This window comes from Trachypithecus francoisi, unplaced genomic scaffold (assembly GCF_009764315.1).
Source record: "Trachypithecus francoisi isolate TF-2019V2 unplaced genomic scaffold, Tfra_2.0 Lachesis_group16, whole genome shotgun sequence".
NCBI lineage: Eukaryota > Metazoa > Chordata > Mammalia > Primates > Cercopithecidae > Trachypithecus > Trachypithecus francoisi.
The window spans coordinates 77,216,389-77,236,873 of NW_022681461.1; the positions used below are offsets into that span (position 1 = coordinate 77,216,389).

Consider the following 20,485-nt stretch of genomic DNA (forward strand, 5'->3'; position numbering starts at 1 on the left):
GCATGGGATTAGTATGTTCATCTCTACTTCAGATCTTCTTTGGAACTAGGCAAGGTATAAATTAAACTGTTAGTTTAGACAGTGATTGATTTAACTTCCTACTCCTGAAAACTCTAACAATGATGTATGCTCACCTTATTTTGTCCTGTGTTCTGAAAAGCTGAAGGTAAAGAAATCAGTTTTAATGAACTGGAAGAGCTCCCTAGGTAAGAACGTCGAGCAGGTCCTTTTTTGGTTAAGAATGAACACCTTTTCTTAACCTTTTTTGGTTAAGAATGAGCACCTATGAAATTAACTTCAGTGTCTCAGAATCAAAATTGGTTGACAGTTCTTCCTTCTCGTGCTGTTTGCAGATATGTCAGGGAAACTCTGCTTGTCTGGAGTGAGTGATGAGGCCACCTCCCCATGCCCTGCAAGACACAGTTTTAATTGACAGTGGTGGGGTGCCATTTGTTCTTCTCATGCTGTAACAGTTGTGATTCTTTACTGAGGACTGGCGGGGTGGGGGGTGGGCGAGAAAGGAAGAATCACCTGGGGTGCGTGTTAAGCCTTCAGCTGCTGGCATCCTTGGAGAATCTGGTTCAGCTGATCTGGGATAGGACTGAGGTGTGCATGTGTCTAATAAGCTTCCCAGGCGATGTCTTTTCAAGGAGGCTGAGAAAACACCGGGCTGGAAAGCTGGGACTCTTAAGTAGGATGCTGATCCCAATCAGTGCTTCTCTTGCCTCAGAATCTGCAGTGGTGCTCATTCAAAATTCAAATTCCAGGATCCTGTTCTTCAGATTCTCTGATTATTTAGGTCTTAAAAAGGTCCCTTATTGATTTTGTTTGGTGACCACTGGTATAAATGAAGTCCATTATGCTTCCCATGTCTTAAGCCTGTCTTTGTGTGACTCTTATTCCTGCAGGACCTGAGTACTTCCCAGAATGCTTAAACTTGATAAAAGAGAAAAACTTGTATAACGAAGCTCTGAAGTTATATTCACCAAGCTCACAACAGTACCAGGTATGTGGTGTGTGAAATGAGGCTGTCCCGGTTTTGCTTTTTGCTTTAGTTGGAAAGGAGTGGGGATCTTGAGTTCTTAACACCATCCTTGGCTTCAAAATTTATCGTAAAACTGATTAGCCTCAATTTGAACTTATCTGGGAGAATGGTCCTGACGTGTTCTCTGATTCCTCGTCTGGAATACCATAGCACCTTCCCCGTGGGGTTTCCTGCTTCCTTCCCACCCCTCCTCTTGTCCAGCCTCACTGCTGTGAGACTGATCATCCTAACAGGTACAGATCTTTCCCATTAACTTCAGCATAAAGGGAAAGTTTTGTTTGTTTAAAAAAGCATCCCTTTAGCTTTTTTAATATACCACACACTTTGCTTATAAGCTAAATGTGTTATATGATCTCTTGATAGCCTAATGGGGTGCTGTGCACACTTGTAGATGAGGAAGCAACTTGCCTGAGGATCCAGAGCTACAAAGTGCTGGACCTGGGATACAGAACCCAGGCTGCCCGACCACCCTGCCCATGCTATTAGCCACTAGTCTACCATGCCACCAGCATCACCATTTTTACTTTGTCCTCAGACTACATACACATCTTTCTGTGATCAAGCCTGCCAGTTTCTTCAGCACCAGCTTCTGCCACTGTCTACATTCCCAGTTACTTGTAGGTAGTTCTACAGATGTCACATCATGTGATTCCTCTGCCATCTCTCTACCCACCAGCCTTCCTTTAGCCCCATTTGTCCATCAGAACCCTTGGGTTACTCCTGAATGCAATTCGTGGACCAGATGCCAAACACTGAGCTCCCAGAGCAGCCTGCCCTCACCTTGGTGATTGTGTTTGTCAAACTGCTGATTAGCTGCATTGTCTCCTCCAGCAGGCTGTGGGGCTTCTTAAGGGCAGGGACTCCATGTTGTATTCCTGTCTGCGTCTCTGCCTAACATCCAGCCTGGAGAATCGAGGATTTGGCCAGTGGCTGCCTCTTCGCCCTTGTTTTCTGTTCTCTCCCACACTCACTTTGCTCCAGTCACACTGGCCGTCCTGTTGCTCCTCAGACCTGCCATACACATTCCTGCTGTGTTGCCATGGTGCCTTCCGTGCCCTCTGCCTGTACGCTGTCACCTATCTCGTCATGTGGTTTATTCTCCTGACAGCCCTCAGAGCTCACACTCCCTGAGGGCTGCGAGGAGACTGTCCTCTGTACCTTAACCCACCTTTGCCATTATGCTATAGACTGTATTTTGTCCATCAGTCCATCCTCTGTTACTATAAGAGCAGCAACTTGGTGATGGTTCTTGTATGGTTTTTCGTTTGTTTGGCTTTATTCTTTGCCTTGCTATATTATCCATACTGCTTAGAATGGTGCATATGTAGTTAAGAGTAATTATTTGTTGAGTGAATAAATGGCACATCCTCAGTAAGGTTTTGAATGAAAAAATGATTGCACTAACTGGTCAACTGTAAGATTTTCCCAGGTAATTCTTTCAAGGGAGTTTGAAGTATAGGAACTAAGGCAGCTACACTGGAGCTTTTCAGAAATGATTGTCATGTTTCCTTCTCAGTCCTAAATCTCCTCTTGTCACAGGATATCAGCATTGCTTATGGGGAACACCTGATGCAGGAGCACATGTATGAGCCAGCGGGGCTCATGTTTGCCCGTTGCAGTGCCCATGAGAAAGCTCTGTCAGCCTTTCTGACATGTGGCAACTGGAAGCAAGCCCTCTGTGTGGCAGCCCAGCTTAACTTTACCAAAGACCAGCTGGCTGGCCTCGGCAGAACTCTGGCCGGTAAGTACAATCATTTGTATGTCTACATCTACAAAGGTTTTAAAATTTTTATTTCTTTGTTTTGTTTGGTAATTTTGCAAATAAATTTAGGGCAGAATACCCTGAGACAGTCTCGTTCTCAATGATAAAAATTAATTTAGAATGTTTTAAAGGATAAGCTACTACAACAAGAGTCCCAGAATGCAGTGAGCCAGTATGGAGAGATGTTTATTTCTCTCTCCCATAGGGATTGATCGGCCCTTCCATTGTGTGGCTCTGCAGCCTTTTAGGCAGATGGTTGTAGCTGGGTTATCTCCACATCTGTGGGGAAGGAAGCAGACTGGGGAGAAGTTAGAGTCATGGTAAAACATTTACTTTTAAGTTGGAAATGACCTGGATGGAAGTTAAACTATCACCTTCTATTCGATCTCGGCCATACCATGTAGCTGGATGGGCTGTGCCCTGTAGGAAAGTAAAGATGAATTTTGGGATGGGTCCATTCTGGTATAGACAGTAGGTTGTTGGAATAGCCAGGAATGAAGTGGGGGGAAAAAAAGGCCAAATGTCCATGCTTTCTGAAAGCAAAGGCAGTTTAGCTGCATCAGGGACAAGGGTTGCCCGAACCAGAGGTGAGGCTGGTACCAGGATCTAGTACTAGAGTAGAGGAAAGGGTAAGGACACCTGTGAAAAGAGATGAGCAGAAGCTCTGGTCCTCTCAGCAGTGCTTGAAGTAAAGCAATGACTAGTATATTTTTTCTCCTAACTTGTAAATATTGTTGAGATGTCAAAGAAAAAAATAAAAAGCAGTCCTAAAAAAATTCCAAACTCTATCCTGTTAAATTTATGTTAAATTTATTTATATCCTGTCCTTCTTTGTCATTTGCATTATTCTTTTTTTCTTGGGATTATAACAATGCATGGGATTATCACTTTTCTTTTTCTAGTTATTAGCCCTTCCCAAATCCCTCCGTTTCCAAGCTGGCCTCTTTTTACAAATGTCAAGAATTCCTAATTTCAGGCCTTTTAGTTATTTGTTCAGTCTCCATTGTTCCTTTCTGCTTTAGAAATTTATGATATTGGTTGTTTATACCTTCTATCTCTGTTCTTGGTCTTTATCTTCTATTCTTTACAGCTCTTAGCTTGCTATTTCCCATGTCTTATAATGGAGTATTTCTAATTTTCTCAGGTGTTTAGCGAAAGTAGCAAACATCTCAAACAAAGATGTTTGAGAAGTGTTACACACTGGAGTCACTCTGTGTGTACATTTAACGTAGGCAGTTTACACAGGAGAGCAAAAGAAAGAAAAGGTTAACTATTTAAATAGTGGAGGTGATTTTACCTACTTTTTTTTAGTGATATATGCCCTGGAGTGAGCATGCAATGAGAGACCAGAATCTGCCAGCCCCTTCGAAAGCCGTGGGTTCTCTGTGCCTCTCAGTGTGATTTATCTCAATTGGGCTAAGTCTGGGATCTAAAGACACTGCATGACTCAGACATAAGTCAGCTACCTCCATCTAGTGCTCAACCAAAGAAATAGTGGTTTCTTACTGTTAAGGGACGAAGTGGGTTTGTGAGAGATACCAGGTCATTTTCCCATATACATGCTTCGGAAGCATCTTTCAAGGCTAATTTTGGCTATATATGATTTTCAATTCCTGTGCTACATTTAGATTCCAGCTGCGATTTAAGATAGAACTCTATGTTATATATCCCTGTTCCCTCACAGAAATTCGGAAAGTACATAGTTTCATGCATAATGAAGACATATTAAAGAAGCACTTGAGCCAAAGAATCTGTTTGACTTTGTAGTCAACTGCTGCTTATTGTCTCTACAGGAAAGCTGGTTGAGCAGAGGAAGCACATTGATGCAGCCATGGTTTTGGAACAGTATGCCCAGGTAAACTCAGTTCCTCCCTTCTAAACCCCCTAGTCAGCCAGAAAGGTCTTCTCATGATCTTAGTGATGATCAAAGTTAAAGGAACTGTGCATAATTGTTAAGTCCAGAGATGGTGTTTGCCCCAGCAGTCTTATCTTGCTGGCTTGACTTGGAAGTCTAAATTTAGTACATCTCTCAGTTTTGTGAGGTAGAATATGAAAGGGCTCTACTTTAACATACTAGTGGTTTGACCTTGGTAGAAAGTACTTAATTACCTCTCAAGGTCATTGTGCTTTTTAAAATTGAGTTTGCCAAAGTAGAAACAATGAGAAAGGACCACTATAAAACAGGATCATTGAAGGCTACATATTCTTGGCTTTTACTCCCATTCTCTCCATTGGAAATGTCTCTTTTACCTCGGGGACCTGGAGGTTCCAGTTTTATAGCAGATTATAAGGATAAGTACCCATATGAGCATTTGGTAGTATTATAGGATTTATTATGAAAATAAGAACACTGCAGTAACACTGGCCACAGACTAACAGTACACAGGTGCACAGTTGACACCAGGGATTATTGCCTTGTAGAGTTTTGACCTTTGATGAGAGAGTGTTTTTTACAGTTGTTACTGAGAGCACATTTATGTAACTTAATTGTGCTTTAAAAATATGTAATTGAGGCCGGGTGCGGTGGCTCAAGCCTGTAATCCCAGCACTTTGGGAGGCCGAGACGGGCGGATCACGAGGTCAGGAGATAGAGACCATCCTGGCGAACACGGTGAAACCCCGTCTCTACTAAAAAATACAAAAAAAAAAAAAAAAAAAAATGGGTCGGGCGCGGTGGCTCAAGCCTGTAATCCCAGCACTTTGGGAGGCCGAGTCGGGCGGATCATGAAGTCAGGAGATCGAGACCATCCTGGCTAACACGGTGAAACCCCGTCTCTACTAAAAAAAAAAAAAAAAAAAAAAAAACTAGCTGGGCGAGGTGGCGGGCGCCTGTAGTCCCAGCCACTCGGGAGGCTGAAGCAGGAAAATGGCGTGAACCCGGGAGGCAGAGCTTGCAGTGAGCTGAGATCCGGCCACTGCACTCCAGCCTGGGCAACAGAGCGAGACTCCATCTCAAAAAAAAAAAAAATATGTAATTGTCTCTTATGAAATAACAGTGAGTTAAAGAAGATAACTAAAATTTTATATCATTAGATCCTGGAGAGAATATTTGTTGGGTGATTGAGTTGAAAATATCAGTGAATGAAACATACCCGAAAGAGTAGAGAGGTTGGGGTGGAAAGATATACCACATAGAGGGTTAATTAAATGGATAAGATGCCATTATCTTTTTTTTCTTTGTAAATGAAGATTAATGCATAAAATTATTTTGTCTGATTTACATACAATAAAATTATGTGTGGTACAGTTGTATAATTTACAAATAATGAAGTTAATTCACCAATTTTAGATGAAGAATTGAGTACATTTTGACAGATGTTTGTAGTTGTGTGACCACCATTGTACTCATGATGTAGAACATTTCTAACACCCCCACAAGTTCCCTACTTCCCCTTTTGCAGTCAGCCTTCTCCCTCCACTGCCAGCCTTTGGCAAACTGATCAGTCAGTAAAGTTTCGCATTATCTAGAATTTCATATAAACAGAGCCATATGGTATGTAGTCTGTTTAGTCTGGCTTCTTTCACTCACATAGTGCATTAGAGATGCATCCATGTTATAGTTTATTCCTTTGTATTGCTGAGTAGTGTCCCATTGTATGAATATGTCAGAATTTGTGGATCTGTTCACCAGTTGATGTACATTTGGATTGTTTTCAGTTTGGGGTTATGAATAACACAGCCGTGAACATTCTAGTATAGGTCTTTGTGGGGATGGGAGTGGGAATGCTACATCCTGTGGTAAGTGGATGTTTAGCTTTTTAAGGAGCTGCAGAACTAATCTGCAGTGGCCATATCATTTTGTATTCCCACCAGTGATATGTGAGAGTGCTTCAGTGTCTTCTATACTCACCAACACTGGGTGTATTACTGTGACACTAGAGGTATTATCTATTGCTATGTAACAACTTACCTTAAAAGCTGGCAGCATAAAACAACAGACCCTATTATCCCACTTTTTCAATGGGCCAAGAATCTTGGCTGGGCTTAGCTGGGGCCTCTGGCTCAGGGTCCTTTACAAGGCTGCATTTAAGGTATTGGCCGGGACTGGAGTCATCTCAAGGCTTGACTAGCTTTTAATTTCCTTTTATTGACCTTGTATCCTGCAACCTTGTTAAACTCATTTATTAGTTCTAGAAGCTTTTGGGTGTATTCTCTAGGATTTTCTACATTAACAAACACGGTTTCTATAAATACAGTTTTATGTCTTTCTTACAATCAATACTTTTTTCTCTATCTCTGTTGCATTTTCTAAGGCTTCCAATGTGGTGTTGAATAGAAGTGTTAAGAGTGAACATCGTTGCCTTTTTCCTGATGTTGGAGAAAATTCAGTTGTCTTTTATCATTAAGTATCATGTTTGCTTTTTTAAAGTTTGATTCTATTTTATTTTATTTTTGAGACAGACTCTTGCTCTGTCACCCAGGCTGGAGTGCAGTGGTGTGATCTCAGCTCACTACAACCTTGACCTCCTGGGCTCAAGTGATCCTCCCACCTCAGCCTCCTGAGGAGCTGGGACTACAGGCACATGCCACAATGCCTGGCTAATTCTCATATTTTTTGTAGGGATGGGGTTTTGCCATGTTGCCCAGGCTGGTCTTGAAGTCTTGGGTTCAAGCAGTTTGCCTGTCTCAGCCTCCCAAAGTGCTGGGATTACAGGTATGAGCCCCTGGGCCTGGCCTGATATTTGCTTTTTTTTTTTTTAAATGCTCTCTGTTGCAGAGTTGCCAAACTACAACCTGTGACAAATTCAGCTTATCACCCGTTTTGTAAATAAAGTTTTATTGGAGCATAGCCATGCTCATTAGTTTACATCTTGTCTATGGCTGCTTTTACACTATAGCAGCAGAGTTAAAGAGTTGTGACAGAGATAGTTTGGTCCATAAGGCCTAAAATATTTACTGTCTAACCTTTTACAGGAAAAAATTGCAAATTCCTGCCCTCTTGGTTTGAGGAAATCCCCTTCTATTCCTTGTTCTGAGAGGTTTTTTTTTTTTTTTTATCATGAATGGGTGTTGAATTTTGTCAAATGCATTTTCAACTATGATGATTTTTTGTTTTTAGACCAGTGATATGGTAGACTAGGTGATTGATTTTCTACTGTTAAACCAACCTTGCATCTCTGGGTTCAACCCCACTTGGTATTATATATTTATTATCCTTTTTCTCTCTTGGTAGATTAGATTTACTAAAATTTTCTTGAGGATTTTTGTGTTTGTGTTCATGAAGGATATTGGTTTGTAGTTTTTTAATGTCTTTGCCATGTTTTGGGTATCAGGATAATGCTGCTGTCATAAAATGAGGGGTGGTATTCTTTATACTTCTGTTTTCTGGAGGATTTCATGTAGAGTTGGTATGAGAGTCTGACTCATGGTTAAAAACCTATGTGTGATGTTTCAGACCTGACCATAAACAATTATAGACTTTACCTAGGAGGCTACATGAGGAAAAGCTGCCCTCCTCACACTGGACTTGGCATACTGCCAATGCATTACAGTTTCTTTTTTTTTTTTTTTTTTTTTTGAGACTGAGTCTGGCTCTGTCGCCCAGGCTGGAGTGCAGTGGCCGGATCTCAGCTCACTGCAAACTGCGCCTCCCAGGTTCACGCCATTCTCCTGCCTCCGCCTCCCAAGTAGCTGGGACTACAGGCGCCCGCCTCGTCGCCCGGCTAGTTTTTTGTATTCTTTAGTAGAGACGGGGTTTCACCGTATTAGCCAGGATGGTCTCGATCTCCTGACCTTGTGATCCGCCCGTCTCGGCCTCCCAAAGTGCTGGGATTACAGGCTTGAGCCACCGTGCCCGGCCTACAGTTTCTAAAGGGAGTTGCAAGCAAGGACTCCGGGCCCCCTGTTAGTCATGCTCCTGTAAACAGTATTTGCATTCAGAGTCCTGGCGCTTTCATTCCTAGGTCTCTCTATCTGAGGCCATGGGCCAACGTCTTCTTCAGGCACCTCTGCCAAGACCTCTTTATATAAGAAGGAATGGAAAAACCTTAACATTTTTTCCCACTGTGACTCACTACCCAGTACTTTTCCACCCTTAGCCCCCTTCCTTTGTACCCATACCCCCAAGATCCATCAAACTGCTAAAGCCTTTTTTTTCACGCTCCTTCAACAGTGAACCAACCCTCATGTCTGTGTGGATCCAGCTGAGTCTTGAAGAGTGAGTTGTTCTTTGGGAAAAAATGGAACAGAGAGAGTAGGTGCTTTCCCTGGTTTTAGCCTCTTACTTATACCAATGCAATACCTGAAGGCTTAACTCATTTTTGACTTGTTACTTTGATCAGCTACTCCAATACCTGACAGCTCAGCTCTTGGGAGATATTTTTTTCCTTACATGTTTAGTAGAATATACCAGTAAGGCCATCTGGGCCAGGGGTTTTCTTTAATGAAAGTTTTTCACTATTAATTCAGTTACTTTAGTAGACATTAGCCTATTCAAGTTTATCTGTGTCTTCTGGAATGACCATTGGTAGTTTATGTCTTTCAAATAATTTGTTCATTTCATCTAAATTGTCAGATTTATTGGCATAAAGTGTTTGTAGTATTCTCTTATTTTATTGCCCACAGGGTCTATGGTGACGTCCTGTCTTTCATTCTAGATATTGATGTGTCTTCTTTTTTTCTGATTATTCTGGCCAGAGGTTTATCAATTTTATTGATCTTACTAAAGAATGAAGTGTTTCATTGTTTTTCTCTATGATTTTTCTGTATTCTATATCATTAATTTTAAAAATTATTTTCTGTTTATTATTTTATTTGCTCTTTATTTTTCTAGTTTCTTAAGATGATGGCTTTTTTTTTTTTTTAAGAAACAGAGTCCCACTCTTGCTCAGGCTGGAGTGCAGTGGCACAGTCATGGCTCACTGCAGTCTCAAACTCCTAGGCTCAAGCTATCCTCCTCCTTCAGCCTCCAGAGTAGTTGGGATTACAGGTGCACGCCACCATGCTTGGCTAATTTTCAATTTTTTTTGTAGAGATAGGGTGTTACTCTGTTGCCCACACTGGTCTGAAACTCCTGGTCTTAAGTGATTCCTCCGCCTCTGCCTCCCAAAGTGCTGGGATTCCATGCGTAAGCCACTTTCCTGGCCAAGGTGATGGCTTAAAGCCATTGATTTGAGATGATTCCTTACTTTATAGTTTAAGCATATAATGCCATATTTTTCCTCAAGCACCGTTTTAGTTACATTATACAAATTTTGAAATGTTTTGTTTTCATTTTCTAATTTCCCTTGTGATTTCTTTGTTGACCCTTGGCTTATTTAGAAGTATGTTTGCTGGGCTCGGTGGCTCATGCATGTAATCCCAGCACTTTGGGAGGCCGAGGCGGTGGATCACGAGGTCAGGAGATTGAGACCATCCTGGCTAACACTGTGAAACCCCGTCTCTGCTAAAAATACAAAAAATTAGCCGGGCATGGTGGCGGGCGCCTGTAGTCCCAGCTACTCAGGGGGCTGAGGCAGGGGAATGGCGTAAACCCGGGTGGCGGAGCTTGCAGTGAGCCGAGATCACACCACTGTACTCCAGCCTGGATGACAGAGCGAGACTCCGTCTCAAAAAAAAAAATTATATATATATGTTTAACTTGCAGATATTGGAGATTTGCCAGCCATCTTTTTGTTATTAATTTCTACTTTAGTTTTGTTGTGATTAGAGAGCATGCATTTTATTAATTTAAATTTATAATTTATTTTAATTTATAATACGGTCTGTTTTACAGAATGTTGTGTGTGTATTTGAAAATAATATGAAAGCTACTATTATTGAATGGAGTGTTCTATAAATGTCAGTTAGATTAGGTTGATCATGCTGTTCTAGTTTTTTGTATCCTTACTGGTTTCCTCACTACTTGCTCCATCAGTGACTGGGAAAGTGTTAAAATCTCCCGCTGCAATAATTTATTTGTCTATTTCTCCTTTCGTTCTACCAGTGTTTGCTTCACATGTTTTGAAGCTCTGTTATAGGTGCATACACGCTTAGGGGTATGTCCTAGATGTATTCATTTTGATATCCGTCTTTCTCTGTTACTATTTCTAATTCTGAATTCGACTTTAATGTTATTAGTATAGCTTTTCCACCTTTCTCTTGGTTAGTCTTTTCATTGCGTATCTTTTTTTATCCTTTTACTTTTAATCTATCTGAATGTAGTCTTTATTTTGAAGGTGGGTTCCTTGTTGATAGCATTAGTTGTTTTTTTTTTTAAATCTAATTTGACAATCTCTGCCTTTTAATCGGAGGGTTTAGACATTTGCATTGAGTGTGATTACCAATATAGTTAGATTTAAACCTACAGTCTTGCTGTTTTCTGTTTTTTCATTGATCCTTTGTTTCTTGTTTTTTCTTTTTTTGCTTTCTTTTGGATTTAGTATTTTTCATAATTCCATTTTACCTCCACTGTTGGCTTATTAGCTATACATCTTCATTTCAGTATTTTAGTGGTTGTTCTAGAATTTATAATAAAAATCATTAATTGACCATATCTTCAGATAATAGTATACCACTTCATATATAGTATAAAAACCTTACAAGAGTATTCACTCCATAATACTTTGTTATTGGTTTTGCTTTAAGTGATCATTATTGCTTAAGGAAATTTTTTAATGATCTGTCTTTCATGTTTATTCTTTTTTTTTTTTTTCTTCAAAAGAAGCTGGAAAGGATTTTTATTCAATATTATCTGAGTTTTCAAAAACTGCTGGCCATTCAAAATGGATCAACAACAAAAATTTAAGAGCTAAAACTGTAAAACTCTTGAAGGCTGGGCACAAAGTTTCATGCCTGTGATTCCAGCACTTTTCGAGAGGCTGAGATGGGAGGATCACTTGAGCCCAGGGGTTTGAGACCAGCCTGGGCAACATAGAAAGACCTTGTTTCTACAAAAAATAAAAACATAATTAGCCAGGCATGGTTGTGTGCACTTGTAGTCCCAACTCCTTGGGAGGCCAAGGTGGGAGGATTTCCTGAGCCCATAAGTTTGAGACTGCAGTGAGCTGAGTTCACGCCACTGCACTTTTGCCTGGACAACAGAATAAGACCCTGTCTAAAAGAAAACCAAAATGAAACTATAAAACTCTTAGAAGAAAACAGGGGTAAATCTTCATGACTTTGGATTTAGCAATGGATGGTTGGAATTAATACCAAAACACAATCAATAAATTGATAAATTGGATTTTATAAAAATTAAGAACTTGTGTGTATCAAGGGTATTGTCAAGAATGTGAAAAGACAGCATATAGAATGGAAGAAGATATTTGCAAATCATATATCTGATAAAGGTCTAATATCCAGAATATGTAAGGAACTTCTGCAACTCAACAACAGAAAGCCAGATAAATCAATTTTGAAATGAGCAAAGGCCTGTAATCCCAGCTGCTTGGCAGATTGAGAAAGGAGGATTGCTTGAGGCTAGGAGTTCAAGACCAGCCTGGACAACATAGTGAGACACTGTCTCTAAAAACATTTTTTTAATTAGCTGGATGTGGTGGCATATGCCTGTAGTCCCAGCTACATGGGAGACTGAGGCAGGAGGATCACTTGAGGCCAGGAGGTCAAGGCTGCAGTGAGCTATGATTGTGCCCCTGCATCCCAGCCTGGGCGATAGAGTGAGACCCTGTCTGAGAAAAAAAAATAGAAAAACAAAACATTTAGAAGATTGCTGTTCTAGTCTACTATTTTTTCAAAGTGTGGTCTTGTTAACAACTCTGGAGCCCACCTAAACCTGCTGAATCAAACTTGGTAGTAAAGCTGGGGAGATGGGCATGTCTAACAGACCTTTCTGGTGGTTTTGATGTCCAGGCATGCAGAGAGATGATGCTTACCTTGTGTTTTGTCATTATTTTCAGAATTTACACTGCTCCTTTGTCTTTTGTATCAATATTTATGGAGACATGAACTCTAGGATAGGCATGATGTTGAGAACTAGGAGTTCTCCCCTGGCCAGGGAGATAGAGGCAGGTCTGTGGTTAGTTTTGCAGTTGGCTGTGATGACATCTGACACACTCTCTTCACCTGTTGTCTTCTTCCTGTTCCCTTGTCAGGATTATGAAGAAGCTGTGCTCTTGCTGTTAGAAGGAGCTTCCTGGGAAGAAGCTTTGAGGCTGGTAAGAATCTTTTAAACCCTCTGGATGTTGGGGGCTAAGCAGAGAGGGCGAGCAGGGGATTCCAGATCAGTTGGAATCTCTTGTCTTCTGAGGCTTGTGAAATAAGTAGAAATAGGTCAGGATCCTGGCTTAAGGAAAAGCAGTGTTTTTAAAACCGTTTTTATTTATTTAATTAATTAATTAATTATTTATTTATTTATTTTTTGAGACGGAGTCTCGCTCTGTCACCCAGGCTGGAGTGCAGTAGTGCGATCTCGGCTCACTGCAAGCTCCACCTCCCGGGTTCATGTCATTCTCCTGCCTCAGCCTCCCGAGTAGCTGAGACTACAGGCGCCCGCCACCACGCCCGGCTAATTTTTTGTATTTTTAGTAGAGACGGGATTTCGCCATGTTAGTCAGGATGGTCTTGATCTCCTGACCTCGTGATCTACCCGTCTCGGCTTCCCAAAGTGCTGGGATTACAGGCGTGAGCCACTGTGCCTGGCCTTATCATTCTTGATAATATTTTGGAATTAATCCTCTACATTTGAAATATTACTGTCTTTTTACTGAAATGAATTGAATTTCCTTGGCTGCCTTGTAGGAGGCCTGTTTTTCAGGAAAATATTCTGATTACCTCTGAAAGTAATCCATGTCTTTCTAATTATCTCAACTCTCCAATGGCTAGAAGTTTTCCTTCCTGAAATTATTGTGTTTTTCCTTCTAGATATACAAATATAACAGACTGGATATTATAGAAACCAACGTAAAGCCTTCCATTTTAGAAGGTGAGGGTTCCATTTTAGATAGAATTCCTCATTTGGAAAAAGGAGAGGAGAGAGAGATGAGAGAGTCTCCTCCTATTACTGTGTTTTTTTAATAATATGTCATGTAGATGCAATCAAAATTACCCACTGGATATAATATTTAATTCTCACTAGAATTTTTATATATGCTGAGCTATTAAATGGTAACAAATAAAATATTTAAATGTTAGAAACCTGTCCTGTAATCAAATATGATTAAGAATCTTTGTATTTGAGAATAGTTGGTAAACTTGAATATGAACTATATTAGATAGTAGTGTAATGGTGATACATTTCTGGCATTTAATAATCATGTTGTGGTTATGTAAGGTAATATCCTATTATTCTTAAGAGATAAATATTTAGGAATGAAATATTTAGGAATGAAGGATCATATCTCTACCTTACTCTTAAAATGTTTCACAAAAGTAATAGGAAAATATTTTCCATGCAGAGAAACAGGAAACAAAAAATATGTCAAAACGGCCGGGCGCGGTGGCTCAAGCCTGTAATCCCAGCACTTTGGGAGGCCGAGACGGGTGGATCACGAGGTCAGGAGATCGAGACCATCCTGGCTAACACGGTGAAACCCCGTCTCTACAAAAAATACAAAAAAAAAAAACTAGCCGGGCGAGGTGGCGGGCGCCTGTAGTCCCAGCTACTCCGGAGGCTGAGGCGGGAGAATGGCATGAACCCGGGAGGCGGAGCTTGCAGTGAGCTGAGATCCGGCCACTGCACTCCAGCCTGGGTGACAGAGCAAGACTCCGTCTCAAAAAAAAAAAAAAAAAAAAAAAAAAAAAAAATGTTAATAATTGGTAAATCTAGGTGAAGGGTATATGTGTGTTCATTGAACTCTTGTAACTTTTATGTAGTTTTCAACTTTTTCAAAGTATTTTTAAAAAATTACTTTTTCAAATGAAGTTTGTGGTTCTTGGAGAACATATGAATATTACCAGTTCTAGAATACCCAGATGGTCACTGTGACCCCTTAAAAGCGAAGCGGAGAAGGACATCAGTTTGACTTACAGAAACCTTAGGGAGTGGTTGATTTTAAGCTCTGCCTTTTTATATGCAAATCCACCCTGTAAGTAACGTCTGGCTTTTCTGACATTTACATGTATGCACATTCTTACCTTGTCTGCACCCCCTTCCCCCATCCTAATTAAAACATTGCTGGGGTACTTTTTTTTTTTTTTTTTGAGACGGAGTCTGGCTGTGTCGCCCAGGCTGGAGTGCAGTGGCGCGATCTCGGCTCACTGCAAGCTCCGCCTCCCGGGTTCATGCCATTCTCCCGCCTCAGCCTCCGGAGTAGCTGGGACTACAGGCGCCCGCCACCACGCCCGGCTAATTTTTTGTATTTTTAGTAGAGACGGGGTTTCACCGTGTTAGCCAAGATGGTCTCGATCTCCTGACCTCGTGATCCGCCCGTCTCGGCCTCCCAAAGTGCTGGGATTACAGGCTTGAGCCACCGCGCCCGGCGATGGGGTACTTTTTATGTCATTCACTTTAGGTACCTCTAACTGGGTGCTGAAAGTATGATTCTTCGTCTATAATAATCTAACCAGCTCTTGGATTTTCACCATTAATGAGAACCTTTCTTAGAAAAATGCCGATAATTCCATCTGCATAGGCCCAAAACCTATTAATAAAATACATCCTTGGATAGTAGTATTTTGCTTCTTTAAAATGTATTCTACTAGTGTTATTTTTCTCTTGCGTATTTTTCCATTGGACAATATTTTTCAGAAATCATTTGATACATTTTTTCCACGTCCATGGGCATTTTGATGGATGTTTAGCCAGAAACGTTTAGGTAACTTTCTTCTTACTTTTGTTAACTGTGCCCCTTCCCCGCTACCGTTTTTTTTTTTTTTTTTTTCCCAATCCTCTCTTGGTTTAGATACCAAGTCTTCGTTCAGGTGATTTTACAAGTTCAGTGGTATCGTGTATTCTGGGATAATATTGATGAACTCTAAGATCTGGAATCTCAATCTCTAATTTGTTAATGCTTATTAAGGAGAAAAACTCGTAACCTAGTAGGAAAAAAAAAACTTACTAGGAAAAAACCTAGTAACCCTTTTCTTTTTGCAGAATTCTAACCCTCCTTCACTGCTTCCCACCTGTAGTTTTTTCTCTTTGCTTAAACCTCATGCTCAAACTATTTACATTCTGCATCTCCAGCCCAGAAAAATTATATGGCATTTCTGGACTCTCAGACAGCCACATTCAGTCGCCATAAGAAACGTTTACTGGTAGTTCGAGAGCTCAAGGAGCAAGCCCAGCAGGCAGGTCTGGGTGAGTGTCTGCGTGAAGACCATCGACACATGCAGGGCCGTGGGTGTCGGGTAATGCCACACATTCTCTCGATTGCTTAGTGTTCCTCCTGCAGTCTGATTACTGTGCCATGGGGAAGTGTGAGGTCTCTGTGGAGCCCCTTCAGGGCCATCTGTGTCTGTGTTTGTGTGTTGGTGAAGGGCAGGACCAAGCATGAACGGGAAGAGCTCTGCCAGATGTTCCCACTGACCCCCATTCAACCACAGCAGCTGACTACTTCCGTGTCTAACAAAATGAGTTTCCTCATTTCCAGAAAAAAGTTCAGGAAACTACTGATTGACATTAGTAATTACTGTATTTAATATTATCTCATTCATTTTGAGATCAGCTTTGCAATCATTTTCATCCATCCTTTGATATGCCCCAGTTGACTCTAGTTCATTTACCTCCCTGAAAGTAAACCCACACATTAGCAGGCAGTGTTTTCATCTGCTTCTGGTTCTTCTTTTCTAGATGATGAGGTACCCCACAGCCAAGAGTCAGACCTCTTCTCTGAAACTAGCAGTGTTGTGAGTGGCAGTGACATGAGTGCCAAATACTCCCATAGTAACTCCAGGATATCAGCGTACGTATCACATTGATTCAGCACATTGACCATGCCCTGGGCGTATGGGGAAAGTGGAAGCAAATAGGTTGGTTTTCTACTGGGACAGTGTAGTGAGAGTGGAGAGAATATTATTCAATGCTGTGTGGAAGTTGTTCAGAGACTTTCCCAGCATATCTGAGACATTAAACTTGGCATTGAAAGGTTTTCTTCCTCAGCTTCCTCTTTCCCACTCCCCATGAGGCAGTTCCTCCACTGAGTGCTCAGTTTATATTAACATCCGATTTTATGCTTTGGACAAATGTTGTGACTAAGGTATAGGCACTGAAAAAATGAAAAGATCAAGCTTCTTCTATTCAAAATCAGGATTGGAAGAGACCATACATGTAAAATAAGTCATCACACTTTTACCAAATATAGTAATTTGTCAGAAATATTCATGCAACACCCGTATGGTAGGTGCAGTAGATGTTACCAAAAACTTATAAGGAGATATGAGTTATAAGAGCTTAAAGTCTTGCTTGGAATATGTAAAACAATGCAATATTATATATTTAAACTGAATTATGCTTTAGGAATTTGAAATGGAGAACTGTGAAGTTGTGTGGGATGATCAGCAACTGCAAGAAAGTAGCCAGGCAAGGTAGCACATGCCTGTAGTCCTAGCTACTCAGGAGGCTTAAAAATATCTGTGTAATTTCTAACAGGAGATCATCTAAGAATCGCCGAAAAGCAGAGCGGAAGAAGCACAGCCTCAAAGAAGGCAGTCCGCTGGAGGACCTGGCCCTCCTGGAGGCACTGAGTGAAGTGGTACAGAACACTGAAAACCTGAAAGGTATATTCTCAGTCCTGATTATGATTCCTGACCCCAAACGATAGTGAACAGTCGGCACAGACAGGCAGAGTTCAGTAGGTGATTAAGCTACCATTTTCCCAATTTGAGGAAAGATGAGAACTTTTAGCAGGAAGGGTCATGTCAGCACACATTCCTGAAGCAGCCCTTCTTAGCTGGCAACTGAGAAGCCTTCCTCCATTTGGCATCCCCCTCACTGAACTGGGAGAGATGCTTAAGCCAGGATAAAGAATTGTGGGACACTGCTTTCTGCGTGGGTCCCCCAGTGTGCTTGATTTTCTTTTTGTAGTACATGTGTTTAATTATGCCAGCATTTGGGAAGAAAAAAGATAATGTAGGAGAAAGGACCCGCAGTGGGATCATAGAAATTTTTGGCTTTAGATAGAAGCTGTGGTATGATTCGGTCTATGGAGCTGGGAATATAACTTACCACTCTTTCCAATTTCTTCTCTCTAGATGAAGTATACCATCTTTTAAAGGTACTCTTTCTCTTTGAGTTTGATGAACAAGGAAGGGAATTACAGAAGGCCTTTGAAGATACGCTGCAGTGGATAGAAAGGTCACTTCCAGAAATTTGGACTCTTACCTCCCAGCAGAATTCAGCTACCCCTGTAAGTTTTCTCAAAGACGGTGTGCATTTTTTTCATCATTTTCATGGGTTATTATGTTCACACACTCCCCAAGTCAAAAAGTTTTCCTGTTCTTAAAAACATAAGATGCCATATTTAAATTATCTTAGATTTATGTTTAAGCTGTCAGTAAGATTTTATATTTGCCTGTAGAGTGACTAGTACACCTTGGCGTAGGTTAAATGGGCTATCATTTTCCTTTCTGGGTGAAGCAGATGTCATGGAGAAAATGAGAAAGTCACGCAGTCGCTCCTGGCCTTCAGTGAGGTTGGAGTGGGGAGAGAGCGGGGAAGAGGGGATCAGAGACGGCCTCTCACTTGGATGGGATCAGGCTTTAAAGGGACCCCAGGCAATTGCTTTTCCTTTTGTTTTATGAAAAATTTGACTTGTCACTTCTGTGTTGTTACGATGGACTTTGCTGGTTGTGTTTAAGGCTGAATCAGCTTTGTATCACAGAATTCTAATGTATTGTTATCTGCTTATTATTTATACCTGTATTTACTCTCTTATACCTCAAGTCTATTGTTAAGAGTTTTTATTTGTATTCAAAAGGCTGGTATATCAGTCAAGATCTAGAAAGGAAAACAAAAGCCTATCTATTATTTTATCACAGAATTTAATATATGGATTGGTTAAATAAGCATTAGAGGACTAAACAAGGCAAAAGGGAAATACAGAGGAAGGACATTGAGATAGTAACTATAGGAAGCAGCTTTACCCTCCCTGAGGGAACAGGAGGAGGAGTTGGGGATTATTAGAATTTAGAAGCCTGGAAGTGGGGCCCTGTAGAGCTGGCTCTTGAAGCTCTGAGAGGAGGGTGCCAGCCAGCTAGTCCTGGCATTTCTTAGGTGGCTGGGTCCAAGTGTACAGAAGTAAATGGAAGCTGGAAGGAACAACTGCTGCTGGGGGAAAAGCCAGCCAGTTGGGCCGGGCGCAGTGGTGGCTCATGCCTGTAATCCCAGCACTTTGGGAGACTGAGATGGGTGGATCACCTGAGGTTGGGAGTTCGAGACCAGCCTGACCAACATGGAGAAACCCTGTCTCTACTAAAAATATGAAATTACCCGGGCGTGGTGGTGCATGCCTGTAATCCCAGCTACTCAGGAGGCTGAGGCAGGAGAATCACTTGAAACCTGGGAGGCAGAGGTAGCGATGAGCCAAGATCGCGCTGTTGTGCTCCAACCTGGACAACAAGAACAGATCTCCATCTCAGAAAAAAAAAAAAAGCCAATCAAGGAAGAAATCTACAAATCTTTTGTTTATCCTCCAGCTTTGTACTCCCCCTCTGGTGTTCACTGTAGGCAGGACATGATGGGAAGCCAACAGCAAGGAGGAATATCTTTCAGGTGCCCAGCCCCAGCACCACAAGCAGTGGATAGAAGGCTGGGTTGGAGCTGAGAGATTACAAATGAGCTCACTGTTTAGAAACACATATGTTTATCGTGCTTGATTTCCTTATTTAGAAATGGGCATAAGACTTCCCTGTGTGCTTCAGTAGAGTGCTTTGAAGGTTAAATAAGAGGGTGAATGTAAAAGCACTTTACAGACCATTGAAATAAAAGCAACTAGGAATCAGGACCCTACAACTTCTTGAATTGATTATAATAGGTATTTCTTAGAAGAAATGTGATCATCATCTTCAAAACTGTAGTACTTCTGATGATAATTGTTTTTGGTTTTTTTCTTTGAGATAGGGTCTCACTCTGTTGCTCTGGCTGGAGTGCAGTGATCACCACACTGCAGCATCTACCTCCCTGGGCTCAGGTGATCTTCCCACCTCAGCCTCTTGAGTAGCTGGGACTACTGGCACATGCCACAACACCTGGCTCATTTTCAAATTTTCTGTAAATTTTCTGTAGACACGGTGTCACCATATTGCCCCAGCTGGTCTTGAACTCCGGGGCTCAAGCGGTCTGCCCACCTCAGCCTCCCAAAGTGCTGGGACTATAGGCATCAGCCACCGTGCCCTGCTTGAAGGTGATAATTTATAATACCACTCCCATACTGTCCCCTTCCGTCTTCTCTTCTGATCACACGATCACTTTAAGGTCTTATTTTATTTTATTTTTTTTCTTGCTCTGTCACCCAGGCTAGAGTGCAGTGGCGATGTGATCAATCATGGCTTGCTGTAGCCTCGAATGCCTGGGCTAAAGCAGTCCTCCCACCGCAGTCTCCTGAGTAATTGAGACCACAGGTGCATACTACCATGCCCAGCTAAAATTTTAAATATTTTTTTTTTTGTAGACATGGGGAGTCTTGCTATGTTGCCCAAGCTGGTCTTGAACTCCTGACCTCAAGTGATCCTCCTGCCTTGGCCTCCCAAAGTGCTGAGGTTACAGGTGTAAACTGCCATGCCTCCCACATTAAGTTCTAAGACATCCATTTTATTATTGTGGTTTTGATTGGTGAAGTATGGTTGTGGTATGTGCAGGATACTGT

At 41.4% G+C, this 20,485-nt stretch overlaps 1 protein-coding gene across 7 annotated transcripts in view; it reads left to right on the forward strand.

Moving 5' to 3' along the window:
- ELP1 (elongator complex protein 1) overlaps nucleotides 1-20,485 on the forward strand; it is a 68,604-nt gene that overhangs the window by 40,508 nt on the left and 7,611 nt on the right. For all 7 annotated transcript variants that reach the window (XR_004443621.1, XR_004443619.1, XM_033237874.1 and 4 more), the window contains 9 exons: nucleotides 909-1,006; nucleotides 2,585-2,786; nucleotides 4,601-4,662; nucleotides 12,839-12,901; nucleotides 13,608-13,668; nucleotides 15,868-15,981; nucleotides 16,474-16,585; nucleotides 17,272-17,399; nucleotides 17,874-18,028. Coding sequence is in view for 5 of the 7 variants with exons in the window: in XM_033237874.1 (XP_033093765.1) it covers nucleotides 909-1,006; nucleotides 2,585-2,786; nucleotides 4,601-4,662; nucleotides 12,839-12,901; nucleotides 13,608-13,668; nucleotides 15,868-15,981; nucleotides 16,474-16,585; nucleotides 17,272-17,399; nucleotides 17,874-18,028 (995 nt within the window). In the remaining 2 variants the exon portion in view is untranslated. The remainder of the gene's footprint in view (nucleotides 1-908; nucleotides 1,007-2,584; nucleotides 2,787-4,600; nucleotides 4,663-12,838; nucleotides 12,902-13,607; nucleotides 13,669-15,867; nucleotides 15,982-16,473; nucleotides 16,586-17,271; nucleotides 17,400-17,873; nucleotides 18,029-20,485) is intronic.